General features: G+C 38.4%; 1 protein-coding gene across 2 annotated transcripts in view; it reads right to left on the minus strand.

Annotated features, from left to right (window-relative positions):
* Positions 1–24018, minus strand: part of CPA6 (carboxypeptidase A6) — a 268232-nt gene that overhangs the window by 61026 nt on the left and 183188 nt on the right. For both annotated transcript variants that reach the window (XM_046641651.1, XM_046641652.1), the window contains 3 exons: positions 16687–16801; positions 14640–14741; positions 12353–12457 (listed from right to left, as the gene is read on the minus strand). In XM_046641651.1, the coding sequence (XP_046497607.1) occupies positions 12353–12457; positions 14640–14741; positions 16687–16801 (322 nt within the window). The remainder of the gene's footprint in view (positions 1–12352; positions 12458–14639; positions 14742–16686; positions 16802–24018) is intronic.

Below are 24018 nucleotides of genomic sequence, written 5' to 3' on the forward strand. Positions count from 1 at the left end.
CCACACACTTTTGATTACTGTAGTTATACAGTATCTCTTGAAATTGGGTAGAATTATTCTCTTTCAAAATAGTTTTAGCTCTTCTAGTTCCTTTGCCTTTTCATATGTTTTAAAATAATCTTACCTATATCTACAAACAGTCTTGCTGGAATTTTTATAGGAATTACATTAAACCTATAAATCAATTTGGGGAGAATTGACGTCTTTGCTATTTTGAGTCCTCCAACCCATGAATACACTATGTCTCTCCATTTATTTAGACTTTGATTTCTTTCACCACTGTTTTGTAGTTTTCAGCAATATAAATCCTTTCTGTCCATGTTTTGTTAGATTTAGTCCTATTTCATTTTTTTGAGTAATTATGAATGGTGTTATATTTTTAATTTCAGCATCCCTGTGCTCCTTGCTAGTATATATAAATACAATAGATTTTTGTATGATTTTTTGTATCCTGTGATCTCACTGAACTCACTTATTCTATGAGTTTTTCTGTGGATCCCTTGGGATTTTCTATGTAGACAATCATGTCATCTACAAATAGGACAATTTTATTTATTCCTTTCCAATCTGCATGCCTTTTATTTCCTTCTCTTGCTTTGTACTGAATAGAACTTTCAGCACTATGTTTATTAAGAGTGGTGCAAGTGGATATCCTCACCTTGTTCCTGATCTTAGGGGGAAGCATTTAGTCTATTTACCATTAAGCACAATGTTTGCTGTAGGGTTTTTATAGATGCTGTATATAAAGTTGAGAAAGTTCCCTTCCATTCCTATTTTTCTGAGAGTTTTTGTCATGAATGTGTTGCTGAATTTTGTCAAATCCTTTTTCTGCATCAATTGATAAGATTATGTGATTTTTTTCTTCTTTAGCCTGTTCTTTAGAGTAGATTACATTGATTAACTTTCAAATACTGAACCAGGCTTGCGTCCTTGAAATACACTCCAGCTGGTCATAGTGTATAATTATTTTTATGGATTGCTAACTTCTATTTGCTAATATTTTGCTAAGGATTTCTGAATCTATTTTCATGAGGGATATTGGTCTAGCTTTCTTTATTCTTACTGTTTTATCTGATTTTGGTATCAGGGTAGTACTAGCTTTTTAAAATGAATTGGAAGTGTTCTCTCTTCTATTTTCTGAAAGAGATCCTGTAGAATTAGTGTTAATTTTTCTTTAAACATTTGGTAGAATTCTTCAGTGACAGCCTCTGGGTCTGGAGATTTCTTTCTTTCTTTTTTTTAATTGTAAAATCCTGCATTTGGTGTCCTTAATAGTGTTATCCAAATTATCTGTTTTATAATGGATTAGTTGTGGTAGTTTGTGTTTTTCAATTCATTGATCCAGTTCCTGTTTTATTTCTGATACTGTTAATTTGCATTTTGTCTTTTTTGTCTTTCTTGCTAGAGCTTTGTTTATTTCATCGAACTTTTCTAGAATCAGCTCTTTGTTTCATTAATTTCCCTAATGATTTTCTGTTTTCAATTTCATTGATTTCTGCCCTTATCTATACTACTTCCTTTCTTCTGCTTTTTTTAGTTTTCTTTTCTATTCTTTTTCTAGGTTCTTGAGGTGAGAGCTTAGATTACTGTTTTGAGACTTTCTCTCTTTTCTAATGTATGGACTTAGTGCTACAAATTTCCCTCTCAGCATTGTTTTAGTGATGTCCCACAAATTTCGATATGTTGTATTTTCATTTTCATTCAGTTCACTTTTTTAAAAAAACTTTGACCCATGGATAATTTAGAAGCATGTTAGGGGATGGTGTCAAGATGGCGGCACAGGTAGACTCTAAACTCACCTCTCCGCAAGGACACAACAAATTTACAACTACTCTTGGAACAATTACCCCCAGGAGAGAACTGAAAACTGGATAAAGAGAACCTCTAGAACAAGGGACAGTGCTGACTGAGGTGGAAAAGGCAGAAATTCCTTTCTGGAGAGAAAAAAAATCCACCTTTGCAAGCCGCAGTGCTTCATGGCCAGTAGGGAGCAATCCTAAGGTATGAAGCCTTCCCTGGAGGAGTAGCGGATCTGAGTGGGGGAGCGTTACCACAATAAGCAGCTTTTGGACTCAGCACAAGTGAGACAAGTGTCATAATATCTGCTTTTTCTGGCTATTAACAACAATGGGGAACACCCCCAGGAAAGCTACCAGACATAAGGGGATAAAAAAGCCTGCTCTTAAAGACCCTGCACACAAATTCACTCATTTCAGAAAGCAACCTAAAATCACCAAAAAGAAAGGTGGACAGTCCTTTGGTGAAAAGAGACTCACTTGAGAGGCTCTGGGCACATCTCAGTGAGAGGTGAGACCTCCCGAGGCTTGGACCACCTCTCCAGGGACTGAGACATTAGTGGCAGACATTATTGTGACCCAGTACAGGTGTGCTGACACAGATGCTGGGCAGACGCCATTGCAGTTCTTCCCCTGGCCTGTTAGTACAGGGGTCTTTCCCACCCACTAGAGCACTGATTTAATCCAGCCCAGCCAGAGCAGGCAGCCTGCCCTAGGGAGAGGCCCCATCAAATAGCAAGCCCTCAGGAAACTTGTGGGCCTGCATAGGTGGGGTGCCTGGAACCTCTGCAGCCAGATGAGTGGGTCTGCCTCTGCAGGGTAGGATGTGCACAAGGGGAGGGGCCTTGCATTGGTGGAGTGTGTGGGGCCTCTGCAGTGGGTGACTGGGTCTGCTTCAGCAGGTCAGGGCATGTGCATTGGCAGGAGAGTGTTGACAGGGTGTGTGGCTCAGTGGGTGGTGGGGCATATCAGCTGCAGCAGACTTGTGCTTCTCAAATAGCCACATAGGGGATAGGCCCCACCTTCCAAAGCCTGAAACAATTGGGTGCTCTCATGCCTGGGGCTGGCCCCACTCAGCTGCAATCCTGAGAGAGCTGACAACAGCCTTGCATGCCAGAGGCCTACAGCAATTGTAAGCCCCTGAGCCTAGCAACCAGCCACACTGGGGCCTACGAACTTAATAGAAAAACCACAACAGGAATGTGTTATTAGATCTTGCAGCCAACTGTGCTAGGGCTTCCCATACCTGACAAAGTGACTGAAGGGACCACAGCAGCCACAAGCAGGTGAGCATTACAACCAGCCAGCCAGGGGGACAGCCTAGCCTCCCCAGGCACCTGCAGGAAGAGCAACCCTACCACAACAGAAGGACACATGTGGCCCACACAGGGGACACTCCTGGAACATTTGGAACTGGTGATGAGAGGGAAGCACACTGCTGGGCATCATAAGGCATCTCTTATGTAAGACTACTTCTCCAAGGTTGGGAGATGTAGCTGACCTACCTAATACATAGATATAAGCACAGAGAAAGAGGCAAAATGAGGAAGCAAAGGAATACATTCCAAGTAAAGGAACAGGACAAAACCTCAGAAAAAGAACCCAATGAAATGGAGATAAACAATCTACATGACAAAGAGTACAAACTAATAGTCATAAGGATTCTCACTGATCTTGGGAGAATAATGGAGAACTCGGTGAGAACTTCAACAAAGAATTGGCAAATATAAGTATGAACCAATCAGAAATGAAGAATACAATACTGGAAATGAAAAATCACTAGAGGGACTCTATAGCAGAGTAGATGATACAGAAGAACGGATCAGTGAGCTGGATGACAGATTAGAGGAAATCACTCAAGCTGAACAGATAAAAGAAAAAAGAATTAAAAAGAATGAGGACAGTCTAAGGAACCTCTGGGACAACATCAAGTGCATTAACATATGTATCATATGTGTTCTAGAAGGAGAAGAGAGAGACAAAGGGGCAGAGAATTTATTCAAAGCAATAATAGCTGACAACTTTCCTAAACTAAGGAAGGAAACACACATCCAGGTATAAGCAGCACAGAGAGCACCAAGCAAGATGAACCCAAAAAGGCCCACACCAAGACACATTATAATTAAAATGTCAAGGATTAAAGATAAAGAGAGAATGCCAAAAGCTGTCAGAGAAAGGCAACAAGTTACATACAAAAGAAACCCCATAAGGCTATCAGCCAACTTTTTAGCAGAAACCTTATAGGCTAGAAGGGAGTGACACAATATATTTAAAGTGCTGAAAGGAAAAAACCTACAGCCAAGAATACTCTACCTGGCAAGGTTATCATTCAGAATGGAAGGAGAGATACAGAGACTCCAAGACAAGCAAAAACTAAAGGAGTTTATCACCAAGAAACCAGCCTTACAAGAGATGCTAAAGGGACTTATTTAAATGGAAAAGAGAAGACTGCAAATAGGAATAAGAAAGTTATCAAAAAAAAAAAAACCCATTAAATCACTGGTAAAGGCAAATATACAATGAAGGTAGCAGATCAACCACCCATGAAGCTAATATGAAGGTCAAAAGACGAAAGTATTAAAATTATCTCTTTCCATGATAAGAGGGTAATGGATACACATACACACAAAAGAGGTTAGATACTCCACTTACACCAATGGATAGATCATCCAAACAGAACATCAATAAGGAAATATTGGCTTTAAAGGACACATTATACCAGATGGACTTAGATATATACAGAACATTCCATCTAAAAACTGCAGAATACACATTCTTTTCAAATGCACATGGAATATTCTCCAGGATAGATCACATATTAGACCACAAAACAAGTCTCAACAAATTTAAGAAGATCGAAATAATACCAATCATCTTTTCTGACCACAGTCACATGTGACTAGAAATCAACTATAGGAAGAAAATCGGAAAAGTCATAAATATGCAGAGATTAAACAAAATGCTACTAAACAATGATTGGGTCAATGAAGAAATCAAAGGCGAAATCGAAAAGTACCTGGAGACAAATGAAAATGAAAACACTATATACAGCAAAAGTGGTGCCAAGAGGGAAGTTTATAGCAAAATAGGCCTACCTCAACAAACAAGAAAACCTTCAAAACCTCAAGAAAAACAATCTAATAGTGCACCTAAAGGAACTGGAAAAAGAAGAACAAACAAAGCCCAAAATCAGTAGAAGGAAGGAAATAATAACAATTAGAGCAGAAATAAATGACAGAGTCTTAAAAAAAAATAGAAAAAAAATCAATGAAACTAAGAGCTGGTTCTTTGAAAAGATAAACAAAATTGACAAACCTGAGCTAGACTCACCAAGAAAAAAAGAGAGAAGTCTCAAATAAATAAAATCAGAAATGAAAGAGGAGACAGTACAACAGGTAACTCAGAAATACAAAACATTATGAGAGAATACTATGAAAAGCTATATGCCAACAAATTGGATAATCTAGAAGAAATGGATAAATTCTTAGAATCATTCAATCTTCCAAAACTGAATCAAGAAGAAATAGAGAATTTGAATAGATCAATCACCAGTAACGAAATTGAAACACTTACCAAAAATCTCTCCAAAAATAAAAGTCCAGGACCAGACGGCTTCCCTCGTGAATTCTACCAAACATTCAAAGAAGACTTAATACCTGTCCTTCCGAAACTCTTCGAAAAAGTTAGAGAGTAGGGGAAGCTTCCTAACTCATTCTATGAAGCCAACATTATCCTGATGCCAAAACCAGATAAGAACAACACAAAAAAAGAAAATTACAGGCCAATATCACTGATGAACATTGATGCAAAAATCCTCAACAAAATGCAAGCAAATCGAATACAACAATACATTAAAATGATCATACAACATGATCAAGTGGGATTTATTCCAGGCATGCAGGGATGTTTCAACATCTGAAAATCAATCAACATGATACACCACATTAACAAAATGAAGAATAAAAATCACATGATCATCTCAATAGATGCAGAGAAAGCATTTGATGAGATACAGCATCCATTTATGATAAAAACTCTGAATAAAATGGGGATAGATGGAAAGTATCTCAACATAATAAAGGCCATATATGACAAACCCACAGCTAATATCATTCCCCTCTAAGAACAGGAACCAGACAAGGATGCCCACTTTCACCACGCTTATTTAACACAGTATTGGAAGTCCTAGCCAGAGCAATCAGGCAAGAAAAAGAAATAAAAGGGATCCAAATAGGAAAGGAAGAAATGAAACGGTCACTATTTGCAGATGATATGGTTTTATATATAGAAAACTCTAAAGAATCCACTAAAAAACTTTTAGAAATAAACATACAGTAAAGTTGCAGGATACAAAATCAGCATACAAAAATCAGTTGCAGGGCCAACCCGGGGGCTGAGTGCTGCAGTTCGCACACTCCGCCTTGGTGGCCTGGAGTTTTGCCAGTTTTGATCCTGGGCGCAGATCTAGCACTGCTCATCAGGCCATGCTAAGGTGGTGGCCCACATAGCACAACTAGAAGGACCTGAAACTAGAATATACAACTGTGTACTAGGGGAACTTTGGGGAGAAGAAGAAGAAAAAAGATTGGCAACAGATGTTAGCTCAGATACCTATCTTAAAAAAAATCAGTTGTTGGGGGCCAGCCCTGTGGCCAAGTGGTTAAGTTCATGCACTCCGCTTTGGCAGCCCAGGGTTTTACAGGTTTGGATCCTGGGCGAGGACATGGCATCGCTCGTCAGGCCACGCTGAGGTGGCATCCCACATAGCACAACCAGAGGCACCCACAACTGAGAATACACAACTATGTACCGGGGGGCTTTGGGGAGAAAAAGGAAAAATAAAATCATTAAAAAAAAATCAGTTTCATTTCTAAACACTAACGAAGTAGCAGGAGGAGAAATTAAGACTACAATCCCATTTACAGTTGCAACAAAAAGAATAAAATACCCAGGAATAAATTTAACCAAAGAGGGGAAAGGCCTGTACACTGAAAACTATAAAACAATGCTGAATGAAGTTGAAGAAGACACAAAGAAATGAAAAAATATTCTGTGTTCTTGAATTGAAAGAATTAACATAGTTAAAATGTATTACTTCCTAAAGCAATCTACAGATTCAATGCTATCCCTATCAAAGTTCCAAGGACATTTTTCACAGAAATAGAACAAAGAATCCTAAAATTTATATGGAACAACAAAAGACCCCAAATAGCCAAAGGAAGCCTGAGAAAAAAGAACAAAGCTGGAGGTATCATGCTCCCTGATTTCAAAATATACTACAAAGCTATAGTAATCAAAACAGCATGGTACTGGCACAAAAAGACACACAGATCAATGGAACAGAATCAAGAGCCCAGAAATAAACCCACACATCTATGGACAACTAATTTTCAAAACGGACAAAGGAAAGTCTCTTCAATAAATGGTGTTGGGAAAACTGGACAGCCACATGCAAAAGAATGAAAGTATACCACTATCTTACACCGTACACAAAAATTAATCAAAATGGACTAAAGACTTGAATGTAAGACCTGAAACCATGAAACTTCTAGAAGAAAACATAGGCAGTATGCTCTTCGACATTGGTTTTAGCAGCATATTTTCAAGTCCTGTGTCTGACTAGGCAAGAGGAACAGTAGAAAAAATAAACAAATGGGACTACATCAAGCTAAAAATCTTCTGCACAGCAAAATAAACTATCAATAAAATGAAAAGACAACCTAACAATTAGGAGAACATATTTGCAAACCATATATCTGAAAAGGGGTTAATATCCAAAATAAGAACTTATACATCTCAACAACAAAAAACCTAACAACCCAATTTAAAAATGGGCAAAAGTTCTGAGCACACATTTTTCCAAAGAAGATATACAGATGGCCAACAGGCACACGAAAAGATGTTTAACATCACTAATTATCAGGGAAATACAAATCAAAACTACAAGGAGATATCACTCATTCCCTTTAGAATGGCTATAATTAACAAGACAGGAAATAACAAGTGTTGGAGAGGATGTGGAGAAAAGGGAACTCTCATACACTGCTGGTGGGAATGCAAACTGGTACAGTCACTGTGGAAAACAATATGGAGATTCCTCAAAAAATTAAGAATAGAACTACCGTATGATCCAGCTATGCCACTGGTGGGTATTTATCCAAGGAACATGAAAATATGAATGTGTAAAGATACATGCACCCCTATGTTCATCGCAACAGTATTCTCAATAGTCAAGACTTGGAAGCAAACTAGGCACCCTTCAAGGGATGAATAGATAAAGAAGATGTGATATATATACACAACGGAATACTATTCAGGCATAAAAAAGGATGAAATCTTGCCATTTGTGACAACATGGATGGACCTTGAGGGTATTATGTTAAGCAAAATAAGTCAGAGGGAGAAAGTCAAATACCATATGATCTCACTCATAAATAGGAGATAAAAACAACAAACACATAGAGACAGAGATTGGATTGGTGGTTACCAGAGGGGAAGGGGGGAGGGGGAAGGGGGGATCGAGGAGGGTGAAAGGGCTGATTAGACACACGTGTGTGGTGATGGATTGTAACTAGACTTTGGGTGGTGAACACGATGTTATCTACACAGGAATCGAAATATAATGATGTGCACCTGAAATTTATATAATGTTATAAACCAACGTTACTGCAGCAACAAACAAACAAACAAACAAAAACAAAGAAGCATGTTAATTTCCAAGCATTTGGAGGTTTTCCTTTATCTTTCTGCTATTGATATCTAGTTTGATTTTATTGTGGTCAGAGAACACAATCTGTATGATTTCAGTTCTGTTAAATTTGTGAGGTCTCTTTTTTGGCCCTGAATATGGTATATCTTGGTATATGTTACATGGGCACTCGAAAAAAAATGTGTATTCTACTGTTGTTGGTGGAAGGATCTATAAGCATTGTTGGATCCTATTGGTTGATGGTGTTGTGTTCTTTCATATCCTTGCTGATTTTCTTTTTAACTATTCTCTGTACATGGGTTATTTAAAATTATCAAATTGCTGATACTACTAATAAGAGTTGATTTTATTAAGTGCTTATTATATGCCAAGCACGCTATTAAGTCTTTTACGCACATTATATCGTTTAATCCTCCCTATAACCCAATGTGTCACATATTATTATTACTGAGGTTCAGAGAGGTTAAACAACATGCCTACCAAGATCACACAGCTGGTATTCGAACCCAGGGTTGTCGTCTGACTACTAAACGTGTGCACATAATCTCTATGCAATCTACTATTCTATCAGGATCCCAGAAGGGCTTGATGTATTTTCTTTTAGTTCACATTTGAGTAATGATGCAAACATTATAGTGGTAGCTGTGGGGACAGCCTCTAAGGTGGTCCCCAATGATTCCCACCTGTTGGTACCCATGCTCTTGTGTGATGTCCTCTCCTTTAATACGGTCTGGACCTAGCGATCACTTCTAATGGACAGAACATGGTAAAGGTGATGGGAGGTCACTTCTGAGATTAGATTACAAAGAGACTGTGGTTCCCATCTTGGGTCTGCTCTCTCTCATTCTCTCCCTCTTCTGCTCTGACGGAAGCCAGATGCTGTGTTGTGAGCTGCCTGATGGAGATGGACCCACATGGCAAGGAACTGATGTCTCTGGCTCACAGGCAGGGAGGACCCGAGGCTGCCAACAGTCACGTAAGTGAGCTCAGAAGCAGATCCTCCCACACAATCTTCAAGATGACTGAAGCTCCAGCTGAGACCTTTACTGTAGCCTGAGCAGAGGCCCCTGGCTAAGATGTGCCTGAATTGCTGACCCACAGAAACTATCTGGTAATAAATGTTTGTTGTTTTAAGGGGTTGAGTTTGGGGAAAAGTACCAAAGAAAGAGAGAAAGCAAAGGTAGGAAGTCAAACTTTTGGCTTCTGACACCACCCCTTCTCTTGGGGTCAAAACTCCAGGAAAACAAGAGATGGCAGAAACCACTGACAGATTGGGGTAGAAAATGTAAGAAAAGAGGACCTCTGTCCTGTCCAGCATGTCTGAGATGACATTGCCTCACATGATCGTCACATGCCAAAAAGGGGCAAATGCAGAGGGACAATCGGCAGTGTGGCATGTATCAGCTAAGAGAGGGCCAGACACAGCATCCTACAGTCTCCTGAGAGGCAGAGAAAGAGCCCAGAGGCTCCCAGAGGTGGCATGGAAATTAGATAAGGTAACAGCTCGGGAGCTGGTCATGGGACATCTGTGGCAGAGGGGAGATGACCTGTGGAAGGGACGCTGCCTAGAGCCCCTCTTGGAGCGGCCACCCCTGCCTTTTTTCGGAGACCGAAGATTTAACGAGGGACTGAGTGTGTAAAAGGTTATGTTCCAATGCTTGGCGGGTTTAAGGTTATTTAAATCTTTGAAGTCCCTACTCCTTCTGTGCCCCGCCCCTGCCACCAGCCTCCCCTGCCCCACCAAGTAGTCAGGTCTTTCAAGCAAGATGAGAACATTTCTTACAAGCCTGTAATGTGTAAATGTTGACTCACTCCAGTCACTGCTACCATGTGGCTGTCACATTTGGCAGCGCCATTGCTTCCACAAGGACACTGGGACAAGTGACCCATAGGCCTCCTTTTTTCAATTTCTGGTTGCTTCCCTGACTCAGATGGGAAATGTAAGTGATAAGGTAGAGGGGCAAGTGACAGCCATAAGAGCAAGAGTGAGAGAGGTGTGGAAAGGGCAGCAGAGGCACAGAATGTCTGGACTCATCTGTCTGCTTGAAGACAGCCTGCTGTGGGAGGGAGGAGGGAAAGCCCTTCCTTTTATCTCTTTGGTGAGATGGAACATAATCTTGCTCCTAAATCAACTTCCCTCAATTGACAGTCACTATGCTTGCCTCTTCTTTTTTTTGTAGTTACACTTTGTCTCCTCTTTCTTGGAAATTTAGCTTGGGTTATAGGGACTGCCCAATATGGCTGTATAGATTGTGCACTGCAAAAATCCAGCTGGTACCATTCATATCCTATGACATGGTTTGACAAGTCATCTCCCAGAAATCTTTCCATATCATTACCACTGGATTCTCATTCTCATTCATTTACAAATATTTGAAAATTAGATGCTGGAGATTTGGCAGTGAACAAGATAATTAGCGTCTCTGCCCTTGGCATGGGTACAGGAAAAGACAGACGATAACCACATGAACAAATAAAGTAAGTTTAGGTGTTATAAAGAAGAAGTTGCACATGTAGGGAGGAGGTAAAGTGTTTGGGAGATATATGCTTATGTCCTTCAATAATACACAGGACCGTAGTCTATAAACAATAGATCTTCCGTACTTAACCATTTCTTTCCCTTTTCTTTTTGGAAGTTGAGACAGCACATATTTTGTATGTATATAATGGATATTTAATACGACGTAAGAGAATTAATTTCTTATTATCTTTTGTATTTGTCCTACCAGAATAAATGGTATTTTAAGAGACTATAAATTGCTCAACACACTGAGTGGGAACAGTTTGAAAATTTTATTACATAATATTTGGAAAATTAAGGATCCTTTTGTGGGTTTGGGAGTGACAGTGAGGCAGATTTTGCAAATTTAGTACTTTCTTGACATTTGTGAGAGACATTTTCCAAAACTAGGAGAGTCCTCAAAATCACAAACCTCAGGAGGGCACATAATTTCTCCATAAAACACAGTGAAATACAACCGAAATATCTTTTGTATCCCTAATGGTTCTCTATAAGAAATTTTTAGGGTTATTTTCTGGCTTAGAACCTTCATTTCCCCAGACTTCTTTACTTTCATTACCAGTACTAGGGTTAGTTTTCTTTTAAGAGTCTTATTTAAAAATAAAAAACTAAAAAGTCAAGGTTAAAAAAACCTATGAAAGTCATTGCACTCTTGACAATGAATAGAAAACTATCAGAACATGATATGATGTTGGTCCATGAAGTTGGCCCACTCTTGGTATAGAACCCACTCGATACACTAAGCCTCGGATTTATGATTTAAATGAAGCCTTCAGAAAATGGAAACCATTATGAGTCATTGGCCATTAGAATCACTGAAAAATATGGAAACTGAGAATGTTAAATCCACAGATGCTAAAGGTCTTTGGTATCTAAATTATAGTTCCATAGCAGGAGGGCAAAATGCGAGCACTTGCTCATCTCTTCATTGTTACAGCATATGTGAGGTCACTTTAATGGAAAAGACAAGTGATATAGAATTTTCCAGCTGAATATCCTATGAGAAACTGCTCTGGAACACCATAAATTAGATTTTTAGCTTTCCCCCATATATCAGCTACTATGTTTCATTCCTAATTTGTCGGGTTCTTTCTTTTCAATGAGGTTTTGTAACGCCTACCTCCAAGGGCAGAGGCGAGGATAAACTGAGCCAGGCTTAGAAGAGGTCTTCATAAACATGAAAGCAACCCACAAAATCAAAGTGTTATTATCATTCAGTCAGGTATTGCTGGCTTCAAATTCCCAATTTTGTTCCTTGAGCAGAATAAAAACACATGGGAAGCACTGATTAGCCGAAATGGGCACTGTGTAAAGGGTTTCACTTACTTCTTTTACAAACCACTGACAAAAGGCAGGACCGATCCATTCTCTTGCATGAATACCACAGTCCATCCAGACGGCTCTTTTGTATGCTCGTGATCTTCTGCCCAGCTAAAAACAAGACGATTCATAGTAACCAACTCAGGCTTTTATTTTTAGATTTCACTGACCAGCATAATTTAATACAAATTTCAGCATCATTCTTCACTATAATTTGGTTCATTAGGTAACCCATAAAAAAGACAAAGAGTGTTCCTATCTATTTCAGAAGTCCAGGCTTGTTTATGCAGAAACAATAAATTTATTACCCTAATTACAAAACAAAGAACTAGAAAATACACAAGGAAAAGGGCAATCCCTTAAATAGGTTTGCTTCTCTGTTTTAATATAATATGTGACTGTTAAGTAAAATGCTAAATTCCCCTCCATCCCTCCTTTTTCCTCTCCTCTTCCCTCCCTTGCCGCTCCCTGCCACCAAGAGAATCAGAATCAGAATCCCAAGGAATCATAAATGTTCCCAAGGAATATTTCCTAAACAAATAGCTTTGTTCTATAGATGACAAAGTCAAATTTCATTATAACACAAAATGGAAAAACAAAACCACTTGATTTGCAGAATCAAGTGACAGATTTTTTCTTTACAATCATATTATATCAATATTACTTAAATGTGGTTTCTAACCCAGTAATCAATAGGTAGCTCTTGACATTATATTTATAGTGTGTCTACTTTTCATTCATTCATTAATTCACTCAACTAATACTTCAGGAAAATACTTTTCAATGTCAGACATTGTGCTCAGCACTGGAGATTCAAAGATGAAAAGATAAGGAATTTATATGCTCGTGGGGAGGGCAGACATGAGCAATCAATCGTTATGATGTTAATATGCGTAAGTTACTTTGGGAACATGGGAATGCTATGTCTAATTTTCCTGGGGAAGAAAAGAATATTTCTCAGAAGAGGAGCACTTGGATAGCTGAGCAAGACTTGAAGCTTGCCTGGCAGACAAGTTGGAAGAAAGCATCTCAAGCTTGGAAGAGAATCTGATCCCACCATATTTGAGGAACTGCTTCTGGGATTTGAAGAAAAATGGCAGAGGCACAGAGGCAAAGGACACATGAAATTCCTGGATACCATCGAATAGAGATAAGGCTTCATCCTGTATTTCATGGGACATGTGTGTATGTACGCATGTGTGAGTGAGAGCGTGTGCTCACGTTGACATCAGTGTAGAGATAGATTAGAGGATGAAAGGGTAGAGGATGAGGACTGGACAGGAAGTTCAGTACTGAGCCCGTTACTGCAATGGTCCAGAGAGAATGGATCCAGAGGTAAGTTAGGGAAACAGCAGTAAGGACCAGAGAAGAGGTTGGAGCAGATGCAAAAGATGTTTAGAAGAAAGAATTGTCAGTTCTTGGTGATAGATTTAAAATAAGTGGTTAAAATAAAGGAGAGGAATTTAGGATGATGCTCATGTTTCTTGACTGGGAGCCTACTGGTGCCATTCTGAGTCTTAAGATGTTCTCGTGAATATTAAGATGAGAATGTCAAGAAGGCATGAAATAAATTTACAGCTCGAGAGAGTGAACTCCACTGAATAGAAAAGTCTGGAATGACTGTTGAAAGTGTGGGGTGGGTGTGCCCATGTAGAGAGTTGGTAGAGTGAGACCACATCTGACAATAGAATCCTAGGATTACCAGAACCTAGGGAAAGGACACAGGGAGAGGAGCCAGTGAGTGAGACTGGAGGGAATGGTCAGAGAGACTAGAGACTAGAGAGAACAGACTAGGAGTCGCTGTTGATCTTGGCAAGAGAAGCTTTAGAGGAATCGTGGGGGCAAAGTTCAGTGAGTCTGAATGGCAGGGGAGGAAGTCATAGGTAAATCTTTTTAGATGTTTGACTGAGAAGGAATGGAGGGCCCGTAGGTGAGCAGCTAGAAGAGAATGCAGGGTCAAGTGCTGGGAATGACACATACCTTCTGACACATTTGTGCAGTTTTGCGTTGGTTCATCTTAAGTAGCACCAACTCACAAGTAATTTTGAAGGCCATTAATTTTTTAAGTGCACCAATAACTCTAAATATGTTAAAATAGTATTCTCTGGAATACTCAACAGCAAAAATTAAATATGGTTCAAAAGGCTAAGGGAAAATTTTTTCTTAAATTATCAGAAGATGTTAAATATGCGACACTATGAAAGGCCATTTCATTTCTTTTCCCCATCAGTCAAAGTTGAAAAGGATGAATGTTTAGTAAATACTTATTAACTTAATAATTTCTTATTTTTACCTTTAAAACAAAAAGAGGTCTTCCCTCATACGATTTTCCGATAGAGAACATGTGAATGAGGCCTGAATGAGTTATATTCAGATGATGCATCCAATTTTGAATCTAAAAGTAAATAAATGGAAAGCATGTCAGACTCTCACAATTACAGAGCTTTTAGAGAACACAAAGACAAGAATAAATCTCAGAATTCAAAGAGCATACATAGAGTATAAAATTGAACAAAAATCAATTTAATATTTTTAATTTTCTTCGGGATACTTAAAATTACATTTTCTGCCTTTTCAAATACTAGCTTCATGTCTTTATATTGTTCCCTTTTTAAAGCACACCTTCTACTACAATTTATCATTAATATCTTGATGGCAGAGTTTTATAGAAAATTAATCAATGTGTTCTGAGTTCTTTCTGAAAATCAAAATTTATTTCCATTTTCCCCCAAGTCTTTAACAGGAAAGAAATGAATCAGCTTCAGAAAAACCATCTAAGCTACTTGAAAGTATTTATCAAAGTTCCACATACTGCAATTTGCCGCTCAACAGAAGATGCTAAGAAAAAGGCTTTATCTTTTGCATTTAAAGGTTAGTCTATCGAGCCACACATCGGAGGGCACACTGAATAATTTCCCCAGTAACAGCGATACATTTGCATTGATCTAGTCATACACACTTATCTGTCATCAGGAGAAGGTATATTTGAGATGGATGAATAAGGCACTTAGAAAGATGGATGACATTTCTGACTTAAAAAAGGCTTGCAAGGAGTAAGGGAGTCACACAAAAGTGTCCCACTGTTCCATGATGTGCAAGAAAGAGTCTGTGATAAAAAAATAAATTCTGGATAGAATCCATATTTTCTTTTTTTCCTACTCTTTTTTAGTCTAATGAGCAAGATATCTATCTATCTATATATAGATATGTGTGTCTATGTGTATATATATGTATGTACATATCTATATAGATATATTTTTAAAAATTGGCTTTTTTCTAGTGCATGTTAATAGCACTCCCATGTGCCAAGTTATCTAAAACCTTTCATTGCTTCTAATTTCAAGCTCCTAAAAAGTATGTTGAAACATGAAATATGTGGAAATAATTTTGAAAAGAAAGTTATTGCTAAGAGAACCATATATTCTCTTAAGAATATAACAGGATCTCGTTAATCCTATGTCTGACATTTCTTTGCTCAGTTCAGGGGAAGCGTGGAAAATGTATGTACTCATTCATTTATTCAGTCTGTCAACAGCTATCTACTTGGGGGTCTCTATTTGCTTGCCACTGGGGTTATAGTGGTGACCAAGAAAGAAATGGCCTGCCCTCATGGAACTTGCAGCTTATTAGGAGAGAAAGGCATTAATCAAATAGTCATATAATTACATAATTAAAAACTATGATAGGTGTCACATCCATGTGCTATGGATGCATGTAAGATGCTGTGGTTGGGGATGGGGAGTTCTGAGCCAGTCTGGGAGAGTAGAAACAGTTCTCTTCTTGCTTAAGCTGAGATTTGAAGAATAGGTAGTTGTTGTCCAGGTGAATAGTAAAGGATGTGGCAGTGAGGATGGGGTTGCTGTATTTTCTAGGTAGAATAAACAACCGCATGTTAAAAGGCCCTCAGGTTGTACAAATGAGGCTTGACCTTTGGAGGTCTCAGCTGCAGAGGGTGTGGGGCAAGCAGGAATGTTCACTACCCCTCACAAAATCGTTGTCCTCAGACTCTGGCTAACTCTGCCTTCCGTGGCTTCTTAGTTAGTGTCTTTACAACTACAATTACAGCAACATTACCTCGCTCTTCCCCAGTACTTCTCATGTCCTTTGTAGAGGTGGGTTGGGTAAAGCATATGAAATTCAAATTATTTTGCTACTTCTTATCATAGCAGTAAAAAGCTTAATGGAAGAGAGAACTGAACAGAGGTGACTAGGCAATGTAAGAGCTAGACCTTTCCTTCGTGTAGCCTCTGCCTCTGTCTTTATGCTTCTCTCCAATCCTTAGACCTAAATGATAAAGATGCATTTGTAAAAAAGCACTGAAAGCTCTTTTGATTACATACTTCTTCTAAGGAGTGATAAACTTCATAATTATATTCAGAGAGGGATCTTCGATTTCTCTGGGTTCGCCAACTGCTCCCCTTTTCCAGTACTTTCTGAAGATCTTCTATGAGGATCCTGGATTTGAAATGATAGACACAATGAAAATTAAATGGTGATAATATAAAAATCAGGCAATATCAAAAGAAAATTATGCATCTATGAAAATAAGGACAGCAAAGATTGACATTTCTAAATTACTGAATGTTGGGAAAATATTCTTTTTCAGGAAAGAAAAACTGGTAAATAAATGGTGTAATGAATACAAAATGTAAAATTATAGGCAGATGTTCGCAAATAATAATAATAGTTATAACGACTACCATTGATTGAGCAGCTACAAGAACCAATAATGGGTACGAGCATTTATATTTATTAAGGACCTACCAGCTGCTAGGCACTCTGCTAGGTATTTTACATCCACAATCTTAGTTAATAACTAAGACTAGTTAATAACTAGACTCCAAGTCCAATGTGACATTATGAAAACTGAAACCAGGCAAGCTCCTCTGTTCCCTTGCCACATCCTCCCTTCCTGCGGCTTCTATCTGTTCCCATCCCTTTCATCACTGAGAGACTTCTCTGTCTTCACCCAGCACACCTGACCCAAAACTCAGAGAGAAAAGGGAAAGGAGGAAAGAGCTACAGTCCTCAAGAGGAAACTGAAGAAATACCCAGAGTCAGAAAAAGCTATTTCACTGCCTGCTGGTGTCAAGAATGCCAAGAGAAGACAAGCTAATAAAAGTGAATGCATTTGGAAAGTGCGGGCTGAGGCCAGGGTGAGGGACTCCAGGGCCACTGCAATGTGTAGAACCAGCTCCTGCTGGAGCCGTTCATGTTCTGGATGAGACGTATGAGCTAGATACAGGCTCGTCTCCTCAATACTCCCCTGTCCCTTCTAAGTAGACTAGAGTAACAGGCGCTCGCTCACTCATTTGGAATACTTAAAGCGCACAAGAGCAGCTCAGTGATTTTTCTGGGCTGGAAGTTAGCCAAAAAGCTTTGCTTTCATATTTTACCTTCCAAAAGAACCTGTTGCTTAGTGGTTTAAGTGCTATTAAAAAAACATGTAATGGCATCTTTAAATGACTTTCAAGGCTGATCCTTGTAAGCCATTTAATTAAAAAACTTCTCTTGAATTACCTGAACAAACACTTTTTGGTTCATGAAGGAAGTAGATTTGCTTAGGGTCATGCTGGGCATAGGACATTCCTTTTGATTTACTCATTCATTATTACTGAGTATCCATCATGGACAAAATACTTAATCAGGAATTGGTCATTGGCTTACTGTTCTTTTTGTTTCAATTTTTGACTTTAAATATCAAGACAAGGTGGAATGGCAGAAACTTGGTAAACTTGCTTGATAGTTGCTTGCAGTGGCTCAAAATGTACAGGGAGTGTTAAATATCGTCAGTCTGAACACCATCTGTATTAGTGCTTTCTTTCTCCCCTCAAGGAAAGAAGTTACAGATGAAAGTAGGTTTTTATGGACTAAAGGAGTTTACAATATTGTCAACATGGGTCTTAAGAACCAAATAAACCTGTATATTAATGTCCAAACTTCCTGTGTTGAGAGATCTAGGATGGTTAAGAAAGATGGAAGTGCGATTATGGTGGAGGTGGTTACAAGCTGTCAACATATTCCAGTTACCGCAGGAGATCTTCAGATATGTTTCCCTCACTGGTACCATCTATCCATTTCTCCTAGCTACTTTTCTCTATCCCAGGAAACTAAGGGAAACAAATGTAAATAGATCGCCAAAGCCAGCAATCTACATAAGAATCTCTTTCCGAATTCTCAGTTTAAAAAGATAAAAAACATAAACACGAAGATAGAAAGTTTTCAAGGGCTTAAAAAAATTTTTACAACGTTTACAAAATTGTGCTGTAGTGTATTGCTTTTGCAGTATTTCCAAAGGGGACAGTCCTTCCAAATAGAAACAAGTGCAGATAACTCATTTCTACTCAAGGTAAGAGCAATTCCTCGCATTCATCATTGGAAAGTTCTGAAGTTCTGATGCTGATCCATCTGTTTGTTTGGCAGCTCTTGGTAGAACAACCATTGTTCCCTTTAGAAAAGTAATACTTTCCCAGGAGGTTCAGTGCAAAAAACTATGCTTCTTAATTGATTAGATTCTTTATCATTTATCCCTATCAATTGATAAGTGACATAACATATTACTAATCACATAATGAAATACACAGAGAATTGTCAAAATAATTCTAATGGATAATTGCTCTTACAAAAGATTTTACATTTTCTAGTCAAGTTTGCTAGTGTTTTCACCAAAGTAAGAAAATTATAAAGATTTTGGTTTGAGGTTGTATGGAATCACTCTGGTTGGGTCTTAGCTCCTTTTTTTTTTTTTTTTTTTTATTAATGTTATGATAGATTACAACCTTGTGAGATTTCAGTTGTACATTTTTGTTAGTCATGTTGTGGGTACACCACTTCCCCCTCTGTGCCCTCTCCCCACCCCCCCTTTTCCCTGGTAACCACCAATCAGATCTCCTTATCTATATACTAATTTCCACCTATGAGTGGAGTCATATAGAGTTCATCTTTCTCTGACTGGCTTATTTCGCTTAACATAATACCCTCGAGGTCCATCCACGTTGTTGTGAATGGGCCAATTTTGTCTTTTTTTATGGCTGAGTAGTATTCCATTGTGTATATATACCACATCTTCTTTATCCAATCATCAGTTTCTGGGCATGTAGGCTGGTTCCACGTCTTGGCTATTGTAAGTAATGCTGCGATGAACATAGGGGTGCAACGGACTCTTGAGATTTCTGATATCAGGTTCTTAGGATAGATACCCAGTAATGGGATGGCTGGGTCATAGGGTATTTCTATTTTTAACTTTTTGAGAAATCTCCATACTGTTTTTCATAGTGGCTGTACCAGTTTGCATTCCCACCAACAGTGTATGAGGGTTCCTTTTTCTCCACAACCTCTCCAACATTTGTCACTCTTGGTTTTGGATGTTTTTGCCAATCTAACGGGTGTAAGGTGATATCTTAGTGTAGTTTTGATTTGCATTTCCCTGATGATTAGCGATGATGAACATCTTTTCATGTGTCTATTGGCCATATTCGTATCTTCTTTTGAGAAATGTCTGTTCATGTCCTCTGCCCATTTTTTGATCGGGTTGTTTGTTTTTTTGTTGTTAAGCAGTGTGAGTTCTTTGTATATTATGGAGATTAACCCTTTGTCGGATAAGTGGCTTGTGAATATTTTTTCCCAATTAGTGAGCTGTTTTTTTGTTTCAATCCTGTTTTCCCTTGCCTTGAAGAAGCTCTTTAGTCTGATGAAGTCCCATTTGTTTATTCTTTCTATTGTTTCCCTCAACTGAGGAGTTACAGTGTCTGAAAAGATTCTTTTGAAACTGATGTCAAAGAGTGTACTGCCTATATTCTCTTCCAAAAGACTTATTGTCTCAGGCCTAATCTTTAGGTCTTTGATCCATTTTGAGTTTATTTTGGTGTGTGGTGAAAAAGACTGGTCAATTTTCAATCTTTTGCACGTGGCTGTCCAGTTTTCCCAGCACCATTTGTTGAAGAGACTTTCTTTTCTCCATTGTAGGCCCTCTGCTCCTTTGTCGAAGATTAGCTGTCCATAGATGTGTGGTTTTATCTCTGGGCTTTCAATTCTGTTCCATTGATCTGTGGACCTGTTTTTGTACCAGTACCATGCTGTTTTGATCACTGTAGCTTTGTAGTATGTTTTGAAATCGGGGATTGTGATTCCGCCGGCTTTGTTTTTCTTGCTCAGGATTGCTTTAGCAATTCGCGGTCTTTTGTTGCCCCATATGAATTTTAGGATTGTTTGTTCGATATCTGTGAAGAATGTTCTTGGGATTCTGATTGGGATAGCATTGAATATGTATATTGCTTTAGGTAGTATGGACATTTTAACTATGTTTATTCTTCCAATCCATGTGCAAGGAATGTCTTTCCATCTCTTTATGTCATCGTCAATTTCTTTCAAGAAAGTCTTGTAGTTTTCATTGTATAGATCCTTCACTTCCTTGGTTAAGTTTATCCCAAGGTATTTTATTCTTTTCATTGTGATTGTGAATGGGATTGAGTTCTTGAGTTCTTTTTCTGTTAGTTCATTGTTAGTGTATAGAAATGCTACTGATTTATGCACGTTAATTTTATACCCTGCTACTTTGCTGTAGTTGTTGATTATTTCTAATAGTTTTTCTGTGGATTCTTTGGGGTTTTCTATATATAAGATCATGTCGTCTGCAAACAACGAGAGTTTTACTTCTTCCTTACCTATTTGGATTCCTTTTATTTCTTTTTCCTGCCGAATTGCTCTGGCCAGCACCTCCAGTACTATGTTGAATAGGAGTGGTGAAAGTGGGCACCCTTGTCTTGTTCCTGTCTTCAGAGGGATGGCTTTCAGTTTTTGTCCATTGAGTATGATGTTGGCTGTGGGTCTATCATATATGGCCTTTATTATGTTGAGGTACTTTCCTTCTATACCCATTTTACTGAGGGTTTTTATCATAAATGGGTGTTGGATCTTGTCGAATGCTTTCTCTGCATCTATTGAGATGATCATGTGGTTTTTGTTTTTCATTTTGTTGATGTAGTGTATCACGTTGATTGACTTGCGGATGTTGAACCATCCCTGTGTCCCTGGTATAAATCCCACTTGATCATGGTGTATAATCTTTTTGATGTATTGCTGTAATCGGTTTGCCAAAATTTTGTTGAGGATTTTTGCATCTATGTTCATCAGTGATATCGGCCTGTAGTTCTCCTTCTTTGTGTTGTCCTTGTCAGGTTTGGGGATCAGGGTGATGTTGGCTTCATAGAATGTGTTAGGGAGTTCTCCATCTTTCTCAATTTTCTGGAACAGTTTGAGGAGAATAGGTATTAAGTCTTCTTTGAATGTTTGGTAGAATTCTCCAGAGAAGCCGTCTGGTCCTGGACTCTTATTTTTGGGGAGGTTTTTGATTACCATTTCTATTTCCTTACTTGTGATTGGCCTATTCAGATTCTCCATTTCTTCCTGATTCAGTTTGGGGAGATTGTAGGAGTCTAGGAATTTGTCCATTTCTTCCAGGTTGTTCAATTTGTTGGCATATAGTTTTTCATAGTATTCTCTTATGATCTCTTGTATTTCATTGGTATCTGTTGTGATTTCTCCTCTGTCATTCCTAATTTTATTAATTTGCGATTTCTCTCTTCTTTTCTTGGTGAATCTGGCTAGGGGTTTGTCAATTTTGTTAATTCTTTCGAAGAACCAACTCTTTGTTTCATTGATCCTTTCTATTGTCTTTTTTGTTTCAATATCATTTATTTCTGCTCTTATTTTTATTATTTCCCTCCTTCTACTGACTCTGGGCTTTGTTTGTTCTTCTTTTTCTAGTTCTGTTAGGTGTCTTTTGAGGTTGCTTATGTGAGCTTTTTCTTGTTTAGTGAGGTGAGCCTGTATTGCGATGAATTTCCCTCTTAGGACTGCTTTTGCTGCATCCCAAATGATTTGGTATGTCGTGTTCCCATTTTCATTAGTCTCTAGATAAAATTTGATTTCTTCTTTAATTTCTTCAATGATCCATTGTTTGTTGAGAAGCGTGTTGTTTAGTCTCCACATTTTTGCACCTTTCTCTGCTTTTTTCTTGTAGTTGATTTCTAGTTTAATAGCGTTATGATCAGAAAAGATGCTTGATATTATTTCAACTCTCTTGTATTTATTGATGTTTGCTTTGGTTCCCAAAATATGGTCAATCCTTGAGAATGTTCCATGTGCACTTGAGAAGAATGTGTAACCTGCTGTTTTTGGATGAAGTGTTCTATATATATCTATTAAGTCCATCTGGTCTAATTTTTCATTTAATTCTATTATTTCCTTGTTGATTTTCTGTCTGGATGTTCTGTCCATTGGTGTTAATGGTGTGTTGAGGTCCCCTACTATTATTGTATTGTTGTTGATGTCTTCTTTTAGTTCTATTAAGAGTTGCTTTACAAATTTTGGTGCTCCTGTGTTGGGTGCGTATATATTTATAAGTGTTATGTCTTCTTGGTGGAGAGTCCCTTTTATCATTATATACTGTCCCTCTTTATCTTTCTTTATCTGTTTTGCTTTGAAATCTACCTTGTCTGATATTAGTATAGCGACACCTGCTTTCTTTTGTTCATTATTAGCTTGAAGTATTGTTCTCCATCCCTTCACTCTGAGTCTGTGTTTGTCTTTGGGGCTGAGGTGTGTTTCCTGGAGGCAGCATATTGTTGGATCTTGTTCTTTGATCCATCCTGCCACTCTGTGTCTTTTGATTGGGGAGTTCAATCCATTTACATTTAGAGTGATTATTGAGATGTGGGGGCCTACCACTCCCATTTTGTGTCTTGTTTTCTGGTTTTCTTCAATTTCCTTTGTTTCTCGTCCCATGGTTTAATCTGTTCTGATGTAGAGCTGCTACTCTCTGTTGTTGTCCTTCTACTTATCTCCTCTGCTCTTGGTTTTGTAGCCCCTTTCCTTTTTTGGATTTTTCAGGAATGAGGGTTTTCCTGAGGATTTCCTGAAGAGGAGGTTTTGTGGCAATGAACTCCCTTAATTTTTGTCTATCTGTGAAAGTTTTTATTTCTCCATCGTATTTGAAGGATATTTTCGCTGGGTAGAGAATTCTCGGCTGTAGATTTTTGTCCTTCAGATTTTTGAATATATCATTCCACTCTCTTCTAGCCTGTAAAGTTTCTGCTGAGAAATCTGCTGATAGCCTGATGGGGGTTCCTTTGTAGGTTAGTTTCTTTTGCCTGGCTGTCCTTAGTATTTTCTCCTTGTCATTGACTTTTGCTAGCTTCACTACCATATGGCGTGGAGTTGGTCTTCTTGCATTGATAAAGTTTGGAGATCTATTGGCTTCTGTCACCTGAAGATCCATCTCCCTCACCAGATTTGGAAAGTTCTCAGCCATTATTTCTTTGAATAGGCTTTCTGCCCCTTTCTCCTTCTCTTCTCCCTCTGGTATACCTATAATCCTTACGTTGCATCTCCTAATTGTGTCTGATAATTCTCGGAGAGTTTCTTCATTTCTTTTTAGTCTTGCTTCTCTCTCCTCCTCTGCCTGCAGCAATTCTATATTGCCATCTTCCAAATTGCTAATTCTTTCCTCCATATTATCGGCCCTACTGTTCAGAGCATCTAGATTTTTCTTAATCTCCTCTATTGTGTTCTTCATTTCCAATATTTCTGTTTGGTTCTTCTTTATCGTATCAAACTCTTTTGTGACATAGCTCCTGAACTCGTTGAGTTGTCGGTCAGAACTCTCTCTTAAC

Source organism: Equus quagga, chromosome 16, assembly GCF_021613505.1.
Source record: "Equus quagga isolate Etosha38 chromosome 16, UCLA_HA_Equagga_1.0, whole genome shotgun sequence".
NCBI lineage: Eukaryota > Metazoa > Chordata > Mammalia > Perissodactyla > Equidae > Equus > Equus quagga.